This window comes from Bactrocera neohumeralis, chromosome 5 (assembly GCF_024586455.1).
Source record: "Bactrocera neohumeralis isolate Rockhampton chromosome 5, APGP_CSIRO_Bneo_wtdbg2-racon-allhic-juicebox.fasta_v2, whole genome shotgun sequence".
Taxonomy (NCBI): domain Eukaryota; kingdom Metazoa; phylum Arthropoda; class Insecta; order Diptera; family Tephritidae; genus Bactrocera; species Bactrocera neohumeralis.
The window spans coordinates 61,139,400-61,151,515 of NC_065922.1; the positions used below are offsets into that span (position 1 = coordinate 61,139,400).

General features: G+C 34.3%; 1 protein-coding gene across 7 annotated transcripts; it reads left to right on the plus strand.

The window, feature by feature from the left end:
• The first annotated feature begins 3,801 nt into the window (after positions 1 to 3,801).
• On the plus strand, positions 3,802 to 11,903 carry LOC126759464 (uncharacterized). 7 transcript variants are annotated; one of them, XR_007666999.1, is made up of 9 exons: positions 3,920 to 4,103; positions 10,139 to 10,223; positions 10,280 to 10,390; positions 10,513 to 10,622; positions 10,702 to 10,911; positions 11,003 to 11,159; positions 11,220 to 11,531; positions 11,649 to 11,716; positions 11,788 to 11,903. XR_007666999.1 is itself a non-coding variant. In XM_050474290.1 (8 exons), exons 3-8 carry the CDS (start codon positions 10,175 to 10,177, stop codon positions 11,357 to 11,359), a joined length of 777 nt encoding a protein of 258 aa, XP_050330247.1. In that variant the 5' UTR covers positions 3,802 to 3,913; positions 4,031 to 4,103; positions 10,139 to 10,174; the 3' UTR covers positions 11,360 to 11,903. The 7 variants fall into 7 exon arrangements, 4 of the variants coding, with proteins under 4 accessions (XP_050330247.1, XP_050330250.1, XP_050330248.1 ...); XM_050474290.1 differs by adding an exon at positions 3,802 to 3,913 and having other exon boundaries at positions 4,031 to 4,103; positions 11,220 to 11,903; XM_050474291.1 differs by adding an exon at positions 3,835 to 3,910 and having other exon boundaries at positions 4,031 to 4,103; positions 11,220 to 11,903.
• The last annotated feature ends 213 nt before the right edge of the window (positions 11,904 to 12,116 follow it).

Below are 12,116 nucleotides of genomic sequence, written 5' to 3' on the forward strand. Positions count from 1 at the left end.
CGTTTAATAGTTGTTACGTTTTTCTTTCCGATGTACAAGTTACCAAAAAATTAATACGCTTTTTACGCGAAAGAAATATTTAAAAAATATTTTTATATCCAGGAATCGTTATATAGAAGACACTTCATAAACCTGACGCAATTTAAAATGAGAAATAATTTATTTTATGTGATAAAATTAATTACATTTAAAAAATGTTCGTTATACCTTCGTAGAAGAACTTTTTTTAAGAGTACTCGTGAATTTATAACAGTAAAATTTTCTTCCATATGCAGTATTCTTGGTCCACATACATACATATATTGTTTGTGTATAACGTTTAACATTTTTTTTGTCTCATTTGCAGTACGTTAATTAAAAACGGCATTGCGATTTGTATAGTTTAAAGAAAATAATAATATATGCAAATGCATCTATTTGTGTTCTGGCAGCTGTACAAACAACATACAGATTGCAATTATTTGAAAGATTCCCAAACTATGTTGTATCAAGCGTATCAGTTGCAGTCGATAAGCGCGAGAAGAGATTTATTTATCACTTAGCAACTAACCAAGGCATGAGTTGCAGAGAGATAAAAGTACAATTATGTCTACCAAACGTGTTCAACATATAATGGAATATAAAATGAGACTTAAGTTTAAATCAAAACTAGCCGCGAATGAAGAAGCGACATAGAGATGCCCGTGAATACATACTATGATTGCCTATTCCGTAGCAGAGTGCACGAGTGGTTTTAACCTTTTCAAAGTGGTCGTGAGGACATAAACGACGATGAACATGTGGGCCAATCAAAATACGTGATCACCGGAAATTCTATCGAAACTGTGCGTGAATTCATCAAAAATCAGCCGAAATCATCATTGAAATTCATGGAAACGGAATTGAACTTCTCCAAAACATCGATTTATCGCATTTTGATCGAAAATTTGGGCTTACGAAAGGTGTGTGCACGGTTTGTTCCGTACAAATAGACTGACGACCAAATTTGCTCACATCGATCGACGCTTGTGACCGATTATTTGACCAAAAACCACATTTTAACCATTAACTACTCCCCCTATTCACCTGATATGGCACCGTGCGACTTCTTCCTTTTCGGAAAAATGCATTTTCCCTTGAAAGGAAAGCGTCATGCAGACGTAGAGGTCATTCAAAAGGCTTGCACTGGCATACTGGCGGCCATACCGGCCAACGAGCTAAAACACTCGTTCGACATGCTTTTGGACCGTGCAAAAAGCTGTATCGAATCAGAATGAGACTATTTTGAATAAAACAAATTGATTTTGCCGAAAAAGCCATTTGTTAAGTTTTTTTTAAGTTCTGTTTACTTTAGAACGAACCTTGTAGAATATTGAGATCAGAAAAAAGTGAAAACCCCATTAGATTTCTTTAGTTTTGTACTTCTTTTTGATATTTTAAGGCACATGCAGTTTTTGATTTTTTTTGAAGTGCCGATAAAATTCGTAAATTTGTGCATAACGAATTTAATTGAGCAGTTTATTATAATTAAATTAATTTGCACTATAACAATGAAAAAATTATTATCTTATTGCGTAGAGGACCTCAAAACTTTTGACTTAACTATTTTTTCAAACGCAGTAGGATATGACAAAAGTACTATTGTGTACTTAAAATACTTAAAAATCCCAACTACAACTCGTTTTAATAATTCGCTCATTTCGTAAATGTTAAAATGAAAGAAACTAGCGCAAATGACATCGTGTGATCATCATTAATCATCTACAAAATTAATTTTTAGCTTTTGCTGTGTATATACTTATTTCATCGTCCTCTTAATTGATCCCGGTTAATTGGTTTTCCCGTTTATTTGAATCACGCGATCGGTAAAAAATGTACTGCATTGTAAATTTTCCCGCTTTATTGGTTTTCATGCATCAGCAACTGATAACACACATTTATTCGTGAAGATATTTTTTTTGCGCTCCTTAATATGGCCACTGTAGTAAATGCCACAAGGACCTACTTGTCTCAGTTCTTGTCCCGTCTATCGCATTTCTTGGACGGCGGTCGGCCTTTATTTTCGTGAGGACTTCAACCAGCTGTGCAGCGGCACCTTCCCAATTAAGTTACCGAACATTCCCAGGTGCATGCCCTCAATTCGTAGACCTTATTTCGTTTGCCATGGCCGTCATCAAAAGGGGGGTCTCTCATCCGAGGCTGATTGCTAAGTTTCAATGGGGGTGTTTTTTTACGTGGCGGGTCCCAAACCCAGCACACAACCCTAGGCAGGGGATGTTTCGCCTTCTTACTTTATCTCGCCTCCAACGGATGTTCTTAGGCTACCCAGAAGATATTTGCTCAAAGACTGGAAGTCGTGAGCTGCTTGAGCCATATGTAAAAGAATCGTTTCTGGCTACTTCCAAGTGCATGGCGATCAGAGAACTTTCCTCACTTGCGTGAACTTCTACACATGACTCCATCCATAAATATACATATTATATTAACAGAACACAAAACAAATATAGATATAACTTTAAGACCATAACAATATGAAATTTCTTTCTATAACTTTTGGCCCTTCATATTACTGTCAGCTCTTTATAATAGCCTTGACAGACGATAGCGCTAATATGCATTAGCGTGCTTAATTTACATTTACTTCCGAATTTGAGCTATGTTAATGCAAGTTTGTAATGCACAAAAATTTCGTGCATTTAGCTGAATTTACCAAATTGGAGTAGGCAACACTGCTCAAAAATGGTTGATTTTTGCTATTTTTTGACAGATGTCGCTTGTAGTCTGCCGCCTCCTTTGCGTTTGCAGCATCAGAGGTAAGCAGTTTTATATTGCTAATTAAATTATGTGCAAGTATATTAACAAAAACAAATTTTCATGATTTTAGATGGCAGAAAATAAGCAACGCAAAGTTTGCTATCCATTTTTCCAATATTCATAACTTTTTCGCATACTTTTATTTCACTTCTTTTTTTTAATAAATAAACAAATTTCATTATCAGCTGTCTAAATGCACAAGTCTGCCGTCTGTCACCATAAAATGGCAATGCGTTGCTTAAGGCGCATTAATTTTGATCGTCTGTCAGGGCTATAATTTATCCTCACGCGCACGATATGCTAGTACAATTCCAGTCATATATCGATTTTTGCTGTTTGAGTAGACAACAGTGCTCAAAAATTGCCGATTTTTGCTATTTTTTGACAGATGGCGCTTGAAGTCTGCCGCCTCCTTTGCGATTACAGCATCAGAGGTAAGCAGTTTTATATTGCTAATTAAATTATGTGTAAGTATATTAACAAAAAAAAATTTTAATATTTTTAGATGGCAGAAAATAAACAACGCACAGTTTGCTAACCATTTTTCCAATATTCTTAACTCTTTCACACACACTTTTTTCGCATTACAATTAATTATTGCTTTTAATTTCACTCTATTATCTTTGAACGTAGTTTATATTAAACGTATTTTTTCATTAAATTTATATTGATTTTCCAAAAATACCAAAATTTCTATTAATAATTTCTCTTATTCATTTTTATTTCACTTTTTTTTTTAATAAATAATGTCTAATGTTTTAATTAAAAATGTCTGTCTAAATGCACAAGTCGGCCGTCTGTCACTATAAAATTTCAATGCGCATTAGCGTTATTTAAGGCGTATTAATTTTGCCCGTCTGTCAGGGCTATTATTCTCGCAAAATTTTTTAAATTCTGCTACAAAATTTCCTTGTTTGACCATGCTCTAAAAAAGAACAAAACCCCCCCGTTTGAACTCGGACTATAGAATTTACGCTAGCTTTTCTCCCGTAGTAAATTTTGAAGGAATGAAAGAGACAACTAAAGATAGCATGTTTTCAACCATTTTTGTTTTGAGATCAATCGCGGATGCCGTGGAAATAACATTTTATATTGAAAAGCGTATTTGTTGTAATACGTGGTAAGTAAAGTTATTAAAATTTATTAAAATGCTTGAGAAATATTTTGCGACTGCGACCAGTCAAGAATTAAGAGTTTATTAAAATGTTTTTTATTCATTGCGTTGCTTGGTGTTGAGGAACGGAACAAAGTTTTTTCTAGAAGTGGTTAACTATTTCGCTTAAGACGGTCAACTATCCGATAATCATAAGGTAATTACCATATAGTCCTACCAGAAGTTTTTGTGTTTGTTAATGTCGAGTTGACTTAATTATTAGAAACTTTTGTTTAGACATAATCTGCTTTTTGCAATGTATAATTATATTAGTATTGGTATTTCCATTCCGTTTTCGGTACTGTCCATAGTGCAATCATCGATTAAGATCCTGTAAGAGCAACTATGTTAAAAACACATAAAATCCCCGTAATTGTAACTGATGTTTTGGTATATCGAATGTATAAATCTGGTAGTACTATCGTACATTTGTGATTCACCGAACATAACTTATTCATACTACATCCATTTTAAATTTGTATTTGTTTAATCAATTTTAATTTTAAATTCGTTGTTATTTAATTAATTTTAAATTTATTGAACTATTAAGGTAATTCAGTAGAATTTTAAAAGCAATTAAAAGCTCTGCTATGTTAGTCGTGTTCATCCTTCACGTACAACTGTAAAAAGTTAATTTTTAGACTTATTTACATATTTTAAAAATCATAGGTGCGTGGAAATGGCAAAAAGCTATTGCAAAAGCAAGTCTGCGCTGTTTTAAACCACCTATTACATATGACTATGTATGTGTAAAGGTTCTTCGCATGATTATTGTTAATTATGACTGAATTTAATTTTAGGCGGTATAAACTAAATATAAGTAAGTTTCTTTTTGTAATATGGGCACTATTCCGCTTTCTTTGGCGCCACGATCTGTAGGTACCGCTTGAAAGAGGAAATGGACCTGATTAAAAAATATACAGGGTTATAGGTACCGCAAACGCTTAGCTTACGAGATATTCGACTTTAAAGTTCAAAAATTCCCAAAGTTCGAACACTTTATTTCACTACATTTAACATACATACTTATGCACATTTTCACTTCAAATTTACACTTTTTGCAGGTTTTATAAGTAAGAAATTTATATGTTAAAAATTACCTCTTACACTCGTAGTGAGCATCATTTATGTATGTGCTAACAATTATGAGGAAATGGAGCGCTGCCATCTGATAACAAGCAAATATGAGCAATTTGCTGAAATTTCTCTTTTTCGCTATAATTCCTCTTTCTTTATTTAGCAATCTTAGTTCTAATAAAAACAATCGCCTATAAATTATATTTCAAATTAAAATGATTATGAACAATCTTTCCATGCATATGAATATTTTCTTATTTAAATTTAATAAACAACTAAGTAATATTAAATAATAATATTACGTAATACTACGCAAAAGTACTTCAGTCACCCTGGGTATTGGCTCGACCAAGGTTATTTTTTAAAGCGCGGCCGATGGCCGCCAACGCGAAAATAATTCAGTTGTTTTTGTTTTAACGGTATATCAATCCCCGTTAGGATGGTGAGGGTTATCCAGGTTGTCTTCGACGTCATTTAGTGGGAGGCCCAGGAAACGTGCTGTTTCGACGGGGTCGGACCAAAGAGAAAGGGGTGTTAGATGAGTGGGGTTGGCAGGGCATGCAAAGAGGGGCCAGTGTCATGCGGAGACTCATTGCATGCAGGATATATATTGGATATGGTATATGGGTCTATTCTGGATAAGTAGGAGTTTAACCTGCTAGAGTATCCAGAACGAAGATGCGCTTGGTCACTCGAGCTCTTCGTTTGCGATGGATGGTGATTTGACTCCAAGAATGCCATTCACTGGAAGGGAGTCGGTGAAGGTGTTGATAGCTCCACTGTGGATGGCGATCGTTTGACAGGCAGGCATGCCAAAGATCATGGTGCGCGTTAAAATCGCCTAGTACCAAACGGTTTTCCCCTCGAAGTAGCGCACCTATATTCGGGTGATATCCTGTAGGGCAACATGTTACTGGGGGGATGTATATATAAAATATTTCGAGCTCGACATCGCCTGGCCGAATAGCTATACCCTGACATTCTAGGGTAGTATCCCCGCGGTCAATGTCTTCATCGATTAGACGATACTGCACGGTGTTGTGCAATAAATATGAAGGCTAGGCCACAACCATTATCTGGATCGCGATCCTTACGTAAAACGTCGAAACCTGGACAACTCAGGAGATCTGAGCGGCTGTTTAGCTTGGTTTCTTGGACCGCAGCTATCGATACGCGTTCCCGATTCATAAGTGCAAGTATCTCCTCGATCTTGCTATGGAGTCCGTTGCAGTTAAATTGAAGAATGCTTGTTTGACACGGGTATCCGTGGGTGATCCTGGGGGTGAGGGAGTGGCGTGTAGGTAGTGTTTATTGTAGCTGTAGAACCCGAAGGCGGTTGTGTGGTGTTGATTGGCGACGCCACTGTTGTGTGTTGCGGGGCAGACTCCTGCAGCATGGGGCAACGTACGACTCACTCCACTCACGCGTGGTGCGCAGGCCGGAACACGCCGGGAAGTGCCACCAGCCAGTGCAGGAATTGCACTTAACTGCCAAATGGGGTTTGAATTACTTTCGCGTAGTACATCTTATTGCGTTGGCGGCCTTCGGCCGCGCTTTAAAACAATAACCCTGGTCGAGCCAATACCCAGGGTGACTGAATTACTTTCGCGTAGTACTCCTTTTTGCGTAAGCTAAGCGTTTGATGTACCTATAACTCTATATATTTTTTAATCAGGAGGACTTCCTCTTTCCAACGGTAACTTCAGATCGCAGGTCCAAAGAAATCGGAATTGTGACTCAACTTTATTGACCCGAGTAATTCTTTTGCAGATTTACTTGTAAGTTTCGGGTCGTTATCTTGCTGAAACAACTATTTTAATGACATATTTCATTCCGCGTATGGCAGCAAATTTTTTTTCAATGTATCCACGTACACGTACTGATCCATGGTTTCTTTTATCAGATGGATTGATCCCGTCCGTTGTACGAGAAACTTCCCCACTTTGCACCACCATGTTTGACGGTCTTAAGAGTGTATTGCGGATTATATTCCGTATTTGGTGGACGACGGATATACTGCCTAGACCCTGTGCCACCAAATAAAATTACCTTACATTCGTCTGTGCACAAAATATTTCTCCATTTCTCCGGTTGCCAGTTGACATGTTCCCTGGCAATTAGAGCCGTGCTTCAATTATGTCTTTGTCAACAATGGAACTTTTCACGGACTCTGGCGCAAATAAATTATATTCCAGTAAACGTCTACGAACTGTGACGTCATTAACTTCAAGATCGAGACGTTTCTTTATTTTTGTAGACGACGCTTCGGGATCTTTTTTAGACGACTGGTGTATGCGTCGATTGATTTCTTTAGTAGTGTTGCGTTTTCGTTCACGTGTTTCGGCTTTATTTTTTTAGGACAGGGCATTTACTATCATTTGATCAGAGCACCCGAGTATTTTTTTTTATTTTTTTCCTCTACCCACTAATTAAAATAAATGACTTGCTTAAATAAAAACATTTTATACCACTTGGTAACTCACACTCTAATTTTTGTGAACAACGCAATTCAGTGACCGACACAGATTTGAACTCATAACATTGCAAATAATGTTGAGTTAGATCTTATTATTTTGAACACAGCTGTACTATTATTATTATTATTATTATATTATACATATAGTATATCTACATATAACGGGTATTTCAATAAGAGCGCTACAAATCTTTTTTTAATAAAATAAAAAAGGTTATTCGTGTGAAAGTACATTCGATGCCATTATGTAGGGAATTCGATACTTTTAAATGGCCACCACGGGCACGCTTGCAGAAGTCAAGACGCTGAACCCAATTTTCGACAGTTTTCGAGCAAAAATCGGTCGATAATGCTGGAATTTCATGTTCGATATTCTTATGAAGTTCATCAATCGTCGCTGGCTTGTTGACATAGACTATAGACTTGAGGTAGCCCCATAAGAAATAGTCTAACTGCGTCAAAACGGACGACCGTGGTGGCCAATTGACTCGACCATTTCGTGAGATGAACATTTTCACCAAACTTGGTTTTCAATAAATCGGTTGTGACATTTGCTGTGTGACTTATGGCGGCGTCCTGTTCGAATCACATATTGTCCAAGTGCATATCCAATTCAGGCCAAAAATATTCGGTTATCATTGAGCGGTAGCGATTCTCATTCACAGTAAGATGTCGGTCTTGATCATCACGGAAGAAGTACGCCCAATGACGCCGCCGGCCCATAAACAAAAAACTTGTATCGCTCTTATTGAAAAATCCGCTCTTAAAGTTGAGGTTAGTAAATTTTAATAATTTCGACTAGTTGTTGGACCGCACATTTTTCCAAGATGAAATGGCACCTTACTAAAAAGAAATGTTGAAAGAGCAGGAAAAAATATGGCGTGATTTGCTATCCCTATTGGTCTACTTTTGTAGCGTAGTTATTGAAAACCCCGTTATAAAAAAGATTATTTTATAAAATTCAACATTAGCACCAATCTTATGAATTGTATGATTCAATTCAAGAACACAATTTTCTGGAAATATATTATTTAAAGAAGAAATAAGAAAAGCGTTATCTTTAGCCACACCTGAGATGTAACTATTCACAGGTGTATTTATTATAGCACGCCAGGGTATGAAATATCGTTATCTTGGTTTTGATCGGTTAGTTTCAATATATCCGACCTGAACAATTTGTTGGGAGATTTTACCACTGCCTTGCATAATAATCTGTGCCAAATTTCGTGAAGATATCTTGCCAAATAAAAATTTCCTTTAAAAGTTGTTTTTGATCGATCAGTTTGTATGGCAGCTATAGAGAATCTAGTTCTCCGATATCGGCGGTTCCGACAAATGAGCAACTTCTTATTGGGGAGAGTATGAGCGCAAAATTTCAAATAAATATAAGAAAGGAATTTCCGTTGTTTTTTTTTTTTTTGTAGGATTTTGATCTTTGTTACATTCGGTTCTAATGGTAGCTTTATAGAAAACGCCTTTTCGTCATACATTTTTTTACGGAAATGGCAAAGACAAAGTATAAATTAAATATTTTAAACTTTTTGAGATTTTAAGAGCTCTACCAATTAAAAATAAAGATTGCTAGAAATATACACAAAATAAAGAAATATTTTCGATCCTAACACCTTTCGCGGGCTTTTGATTAGAAACAACTTAAGGGGTTTCATGGGTTTACGAGTTTCAAAAAATCGAATTTTTTTATTGTCTTATTAAATTCTACAACATCTCCAGAATATTGTCCTAAATTTCAAGTTTATCCGAGTAATAGTTTCGGAGATACAGCCTTGAGAACTTGTGGGCTCGAGGCTAGCTAAGCTAAGTGCGTCGTTTTTAAACGCGTTTTTCTCGGCAAGATTTTTCGATAACAACCGATTTTCATAAAATTTTTTACAAGTCTTTGAGATAGAATTCTTAAGAACTTGCACGGAGTTGTGTTTCAATTAGAACAATTTGAAAAGAAAAAATTTCGCGAAATTTTCACTGAAACTTAATTTTTTTTTGTAAAAATGACTGCCAAAAATCGAATTTTAATTTTTTTTCTTCCTCCAAGTTCTAAGGTTTTAATAACTTAAATATAATTTTTATTATACAGTGGAATATTCGTATTAAGGGATCGTTTCTGCAGCACAATGTGCTCTAATTTTTGTTGAGATTAGAATCTTGCCAATTGAGACCAATATATTTAATATACAATTATATAATTTCTGTTATATTGGATGTATATATGGCTTATTGCAACAGAGAAGTAGCAAATGAATTTGAAAAAAAAATGTTGCAACAACTTTATCCGAGTCACATGTTCATCACATTTAAGACTTCTTTAAATATTCTAAGCTGGGTGCATTTATTATTACGATTACTTCTATTTCAATAAGATGACAAACGCACTTAAAGTTTTTAATAGAAAAAAATCGCAACCGAAATGTTAATTTAATAGGTTCACTTGAGTAATTATGAATATTATTAGGTGAGCAGATTAATAAAGATATATTATTAAATATATCTTTTTGCATTCAACAACAGAATATATGTATATTTTTTATGAACAAATTGTATGTTAGTTATTCCATGTTTTGACAAACTAACAAACAAGATTTTATTAAGTTTAATTTAAAACTAATAACAGCTCTCACATATAGTTTTTTACATTAGATAATATAAGGAGAATATAAAAAATGGACGACAGATTTCTACAGAGTACGTCGAAGGATTCGAAAGCGAAAGGTATTCTATAATATATAGCATTAATTAGTACATTATAAAAAATTTAATATTTTAAGTCCAACCAACTGCTCGGAAGAAGTTCCATGCAAGCACTCCATATGAAAGACAGCCAAGTAAAAGTAAAACAATCTGTGGATACGAAAACATTCCCGCAGAAAACAATACAGGTAAGTTAAAAAACTGTTCAAAGATCATGATTTCCTGAATTTATTACTTCTTTTTAATACCTTAAACAAAATTAAAATGTATATACATTTTGATATTTTTGATGATCATTATGCATATACAGAAGCCCTGTCCCTTTTAAAAATCATTATAAAAAAGCAAGAATCAATTGAAAAACGGATCGCGCAAATAGAGAACAGCGTTTTCAACACAGAATCCGTAATATTGAAAGATGTAAGTGTTGTTTTTTAATTCAAAAGTAAGTTGTAAAATTAAACGTGAATAATGACTTTTGATTTACATTATATCTCAGATTATTCAAAGGAGCCAAGCTATGGCTAAAAACAAAAATATACGAGAGCAGAAGGTAATATTAAAAAAGTTCCATTCAGATCGTCCTATGTTTGGGGAGATAGAAGACGTTACTATTGAAGACATCGCGTCAAAATTTCCTCTTGTAACAATGGATGCTCTTTTGGAAGTGGAGGAGAAACTAAATATGAAACAGTATAACAAGTCAATGGTAATTCTATATTCGCTATAATAAGAAATATATTTTAATTTTTATTTTACTGTAAAAAATAGATATAACCATAAATTTATTTTTTCAATAGGTTGCGTTCATACATAAGTTGAAGGATACATGCAACAGCGTCGATGGAGTCCTTCGTCGGATTTTTACAGACACTCTAATAGAAAATTTTAATTGGGATGGACGATGGGGAAAAAACCCGCTCAATACTTTAAAAATAATTAATCAAATTGTGTTTGGTAGGTGAAATTTTCATTTTTTTCCAATGTTTTATTTTACAACAGTTCCTTTTAATTCAGAGACGTTCCAGTCTGACGGAAAAACGTTTGAGCTGAACGTAAGAAAATATGTGGAACTTTCCCGCAACCGTCTGAAGCAAAAAGTTAGAGCGCATACTAAAAACATAAAACGACAAGAGTTTTATCTGGGTTATCCATAACGGGAAAATCAGAATAAAGGATAACTCCTTTAATTTATAAAAATCCACAGGCACAATTTATTTTCTCGTAAGAAATAAAAAAAGGAAGGACGTGCTGAAAAAGGGAATTTCTTATCATAATTTTTAAATATTTGGATGAAATAATTCTCCTTCTGACTTCAGTTAAAAACAAGTGAGAATGAATGTTAATTTTAATTTTTTATATTTTACTACTGTAATAATATCTAATGTTGCTCATATAATTTTAAATTAATATTTGTAATCATTAATTTTACTGGAACTATTTCAGATGCGTTAATTTTAAACCCATACATTATGCTTAAGGAAATTACATCTGTTCATGTTACATATATTTATGTAAGATTAAACATTCATTCATTAATAGAAAAACATGTACATGTATCCACGAAATTCTTTTAAAATTGCAGCATATGGCAAGAGATGTACTTATGTATAACAATAATACAATGCATGGAGAATATCGTGTAAATACTGTCCTAAAAGTAAATGAACTAAATATAAATAATTTGTTGAAAAGCAAAAAGAGAGAATGTTTGTAATTTATTATTAAGTAATAGTTTCCAGTTTTTTAAATAATGTCTTACCACAAGCAGGGGTGGTTGTTTCCTTTGCTCTGAACTAGAGTTAAGTTCCCAACTATCTCAAAAAAGTTTTGTCTAATGGTCATTAAACTTCGACATGTATGTTAAACCTGTCATTAAAAAATTAAATAAATAGACCTTTGATGGTGGATTTA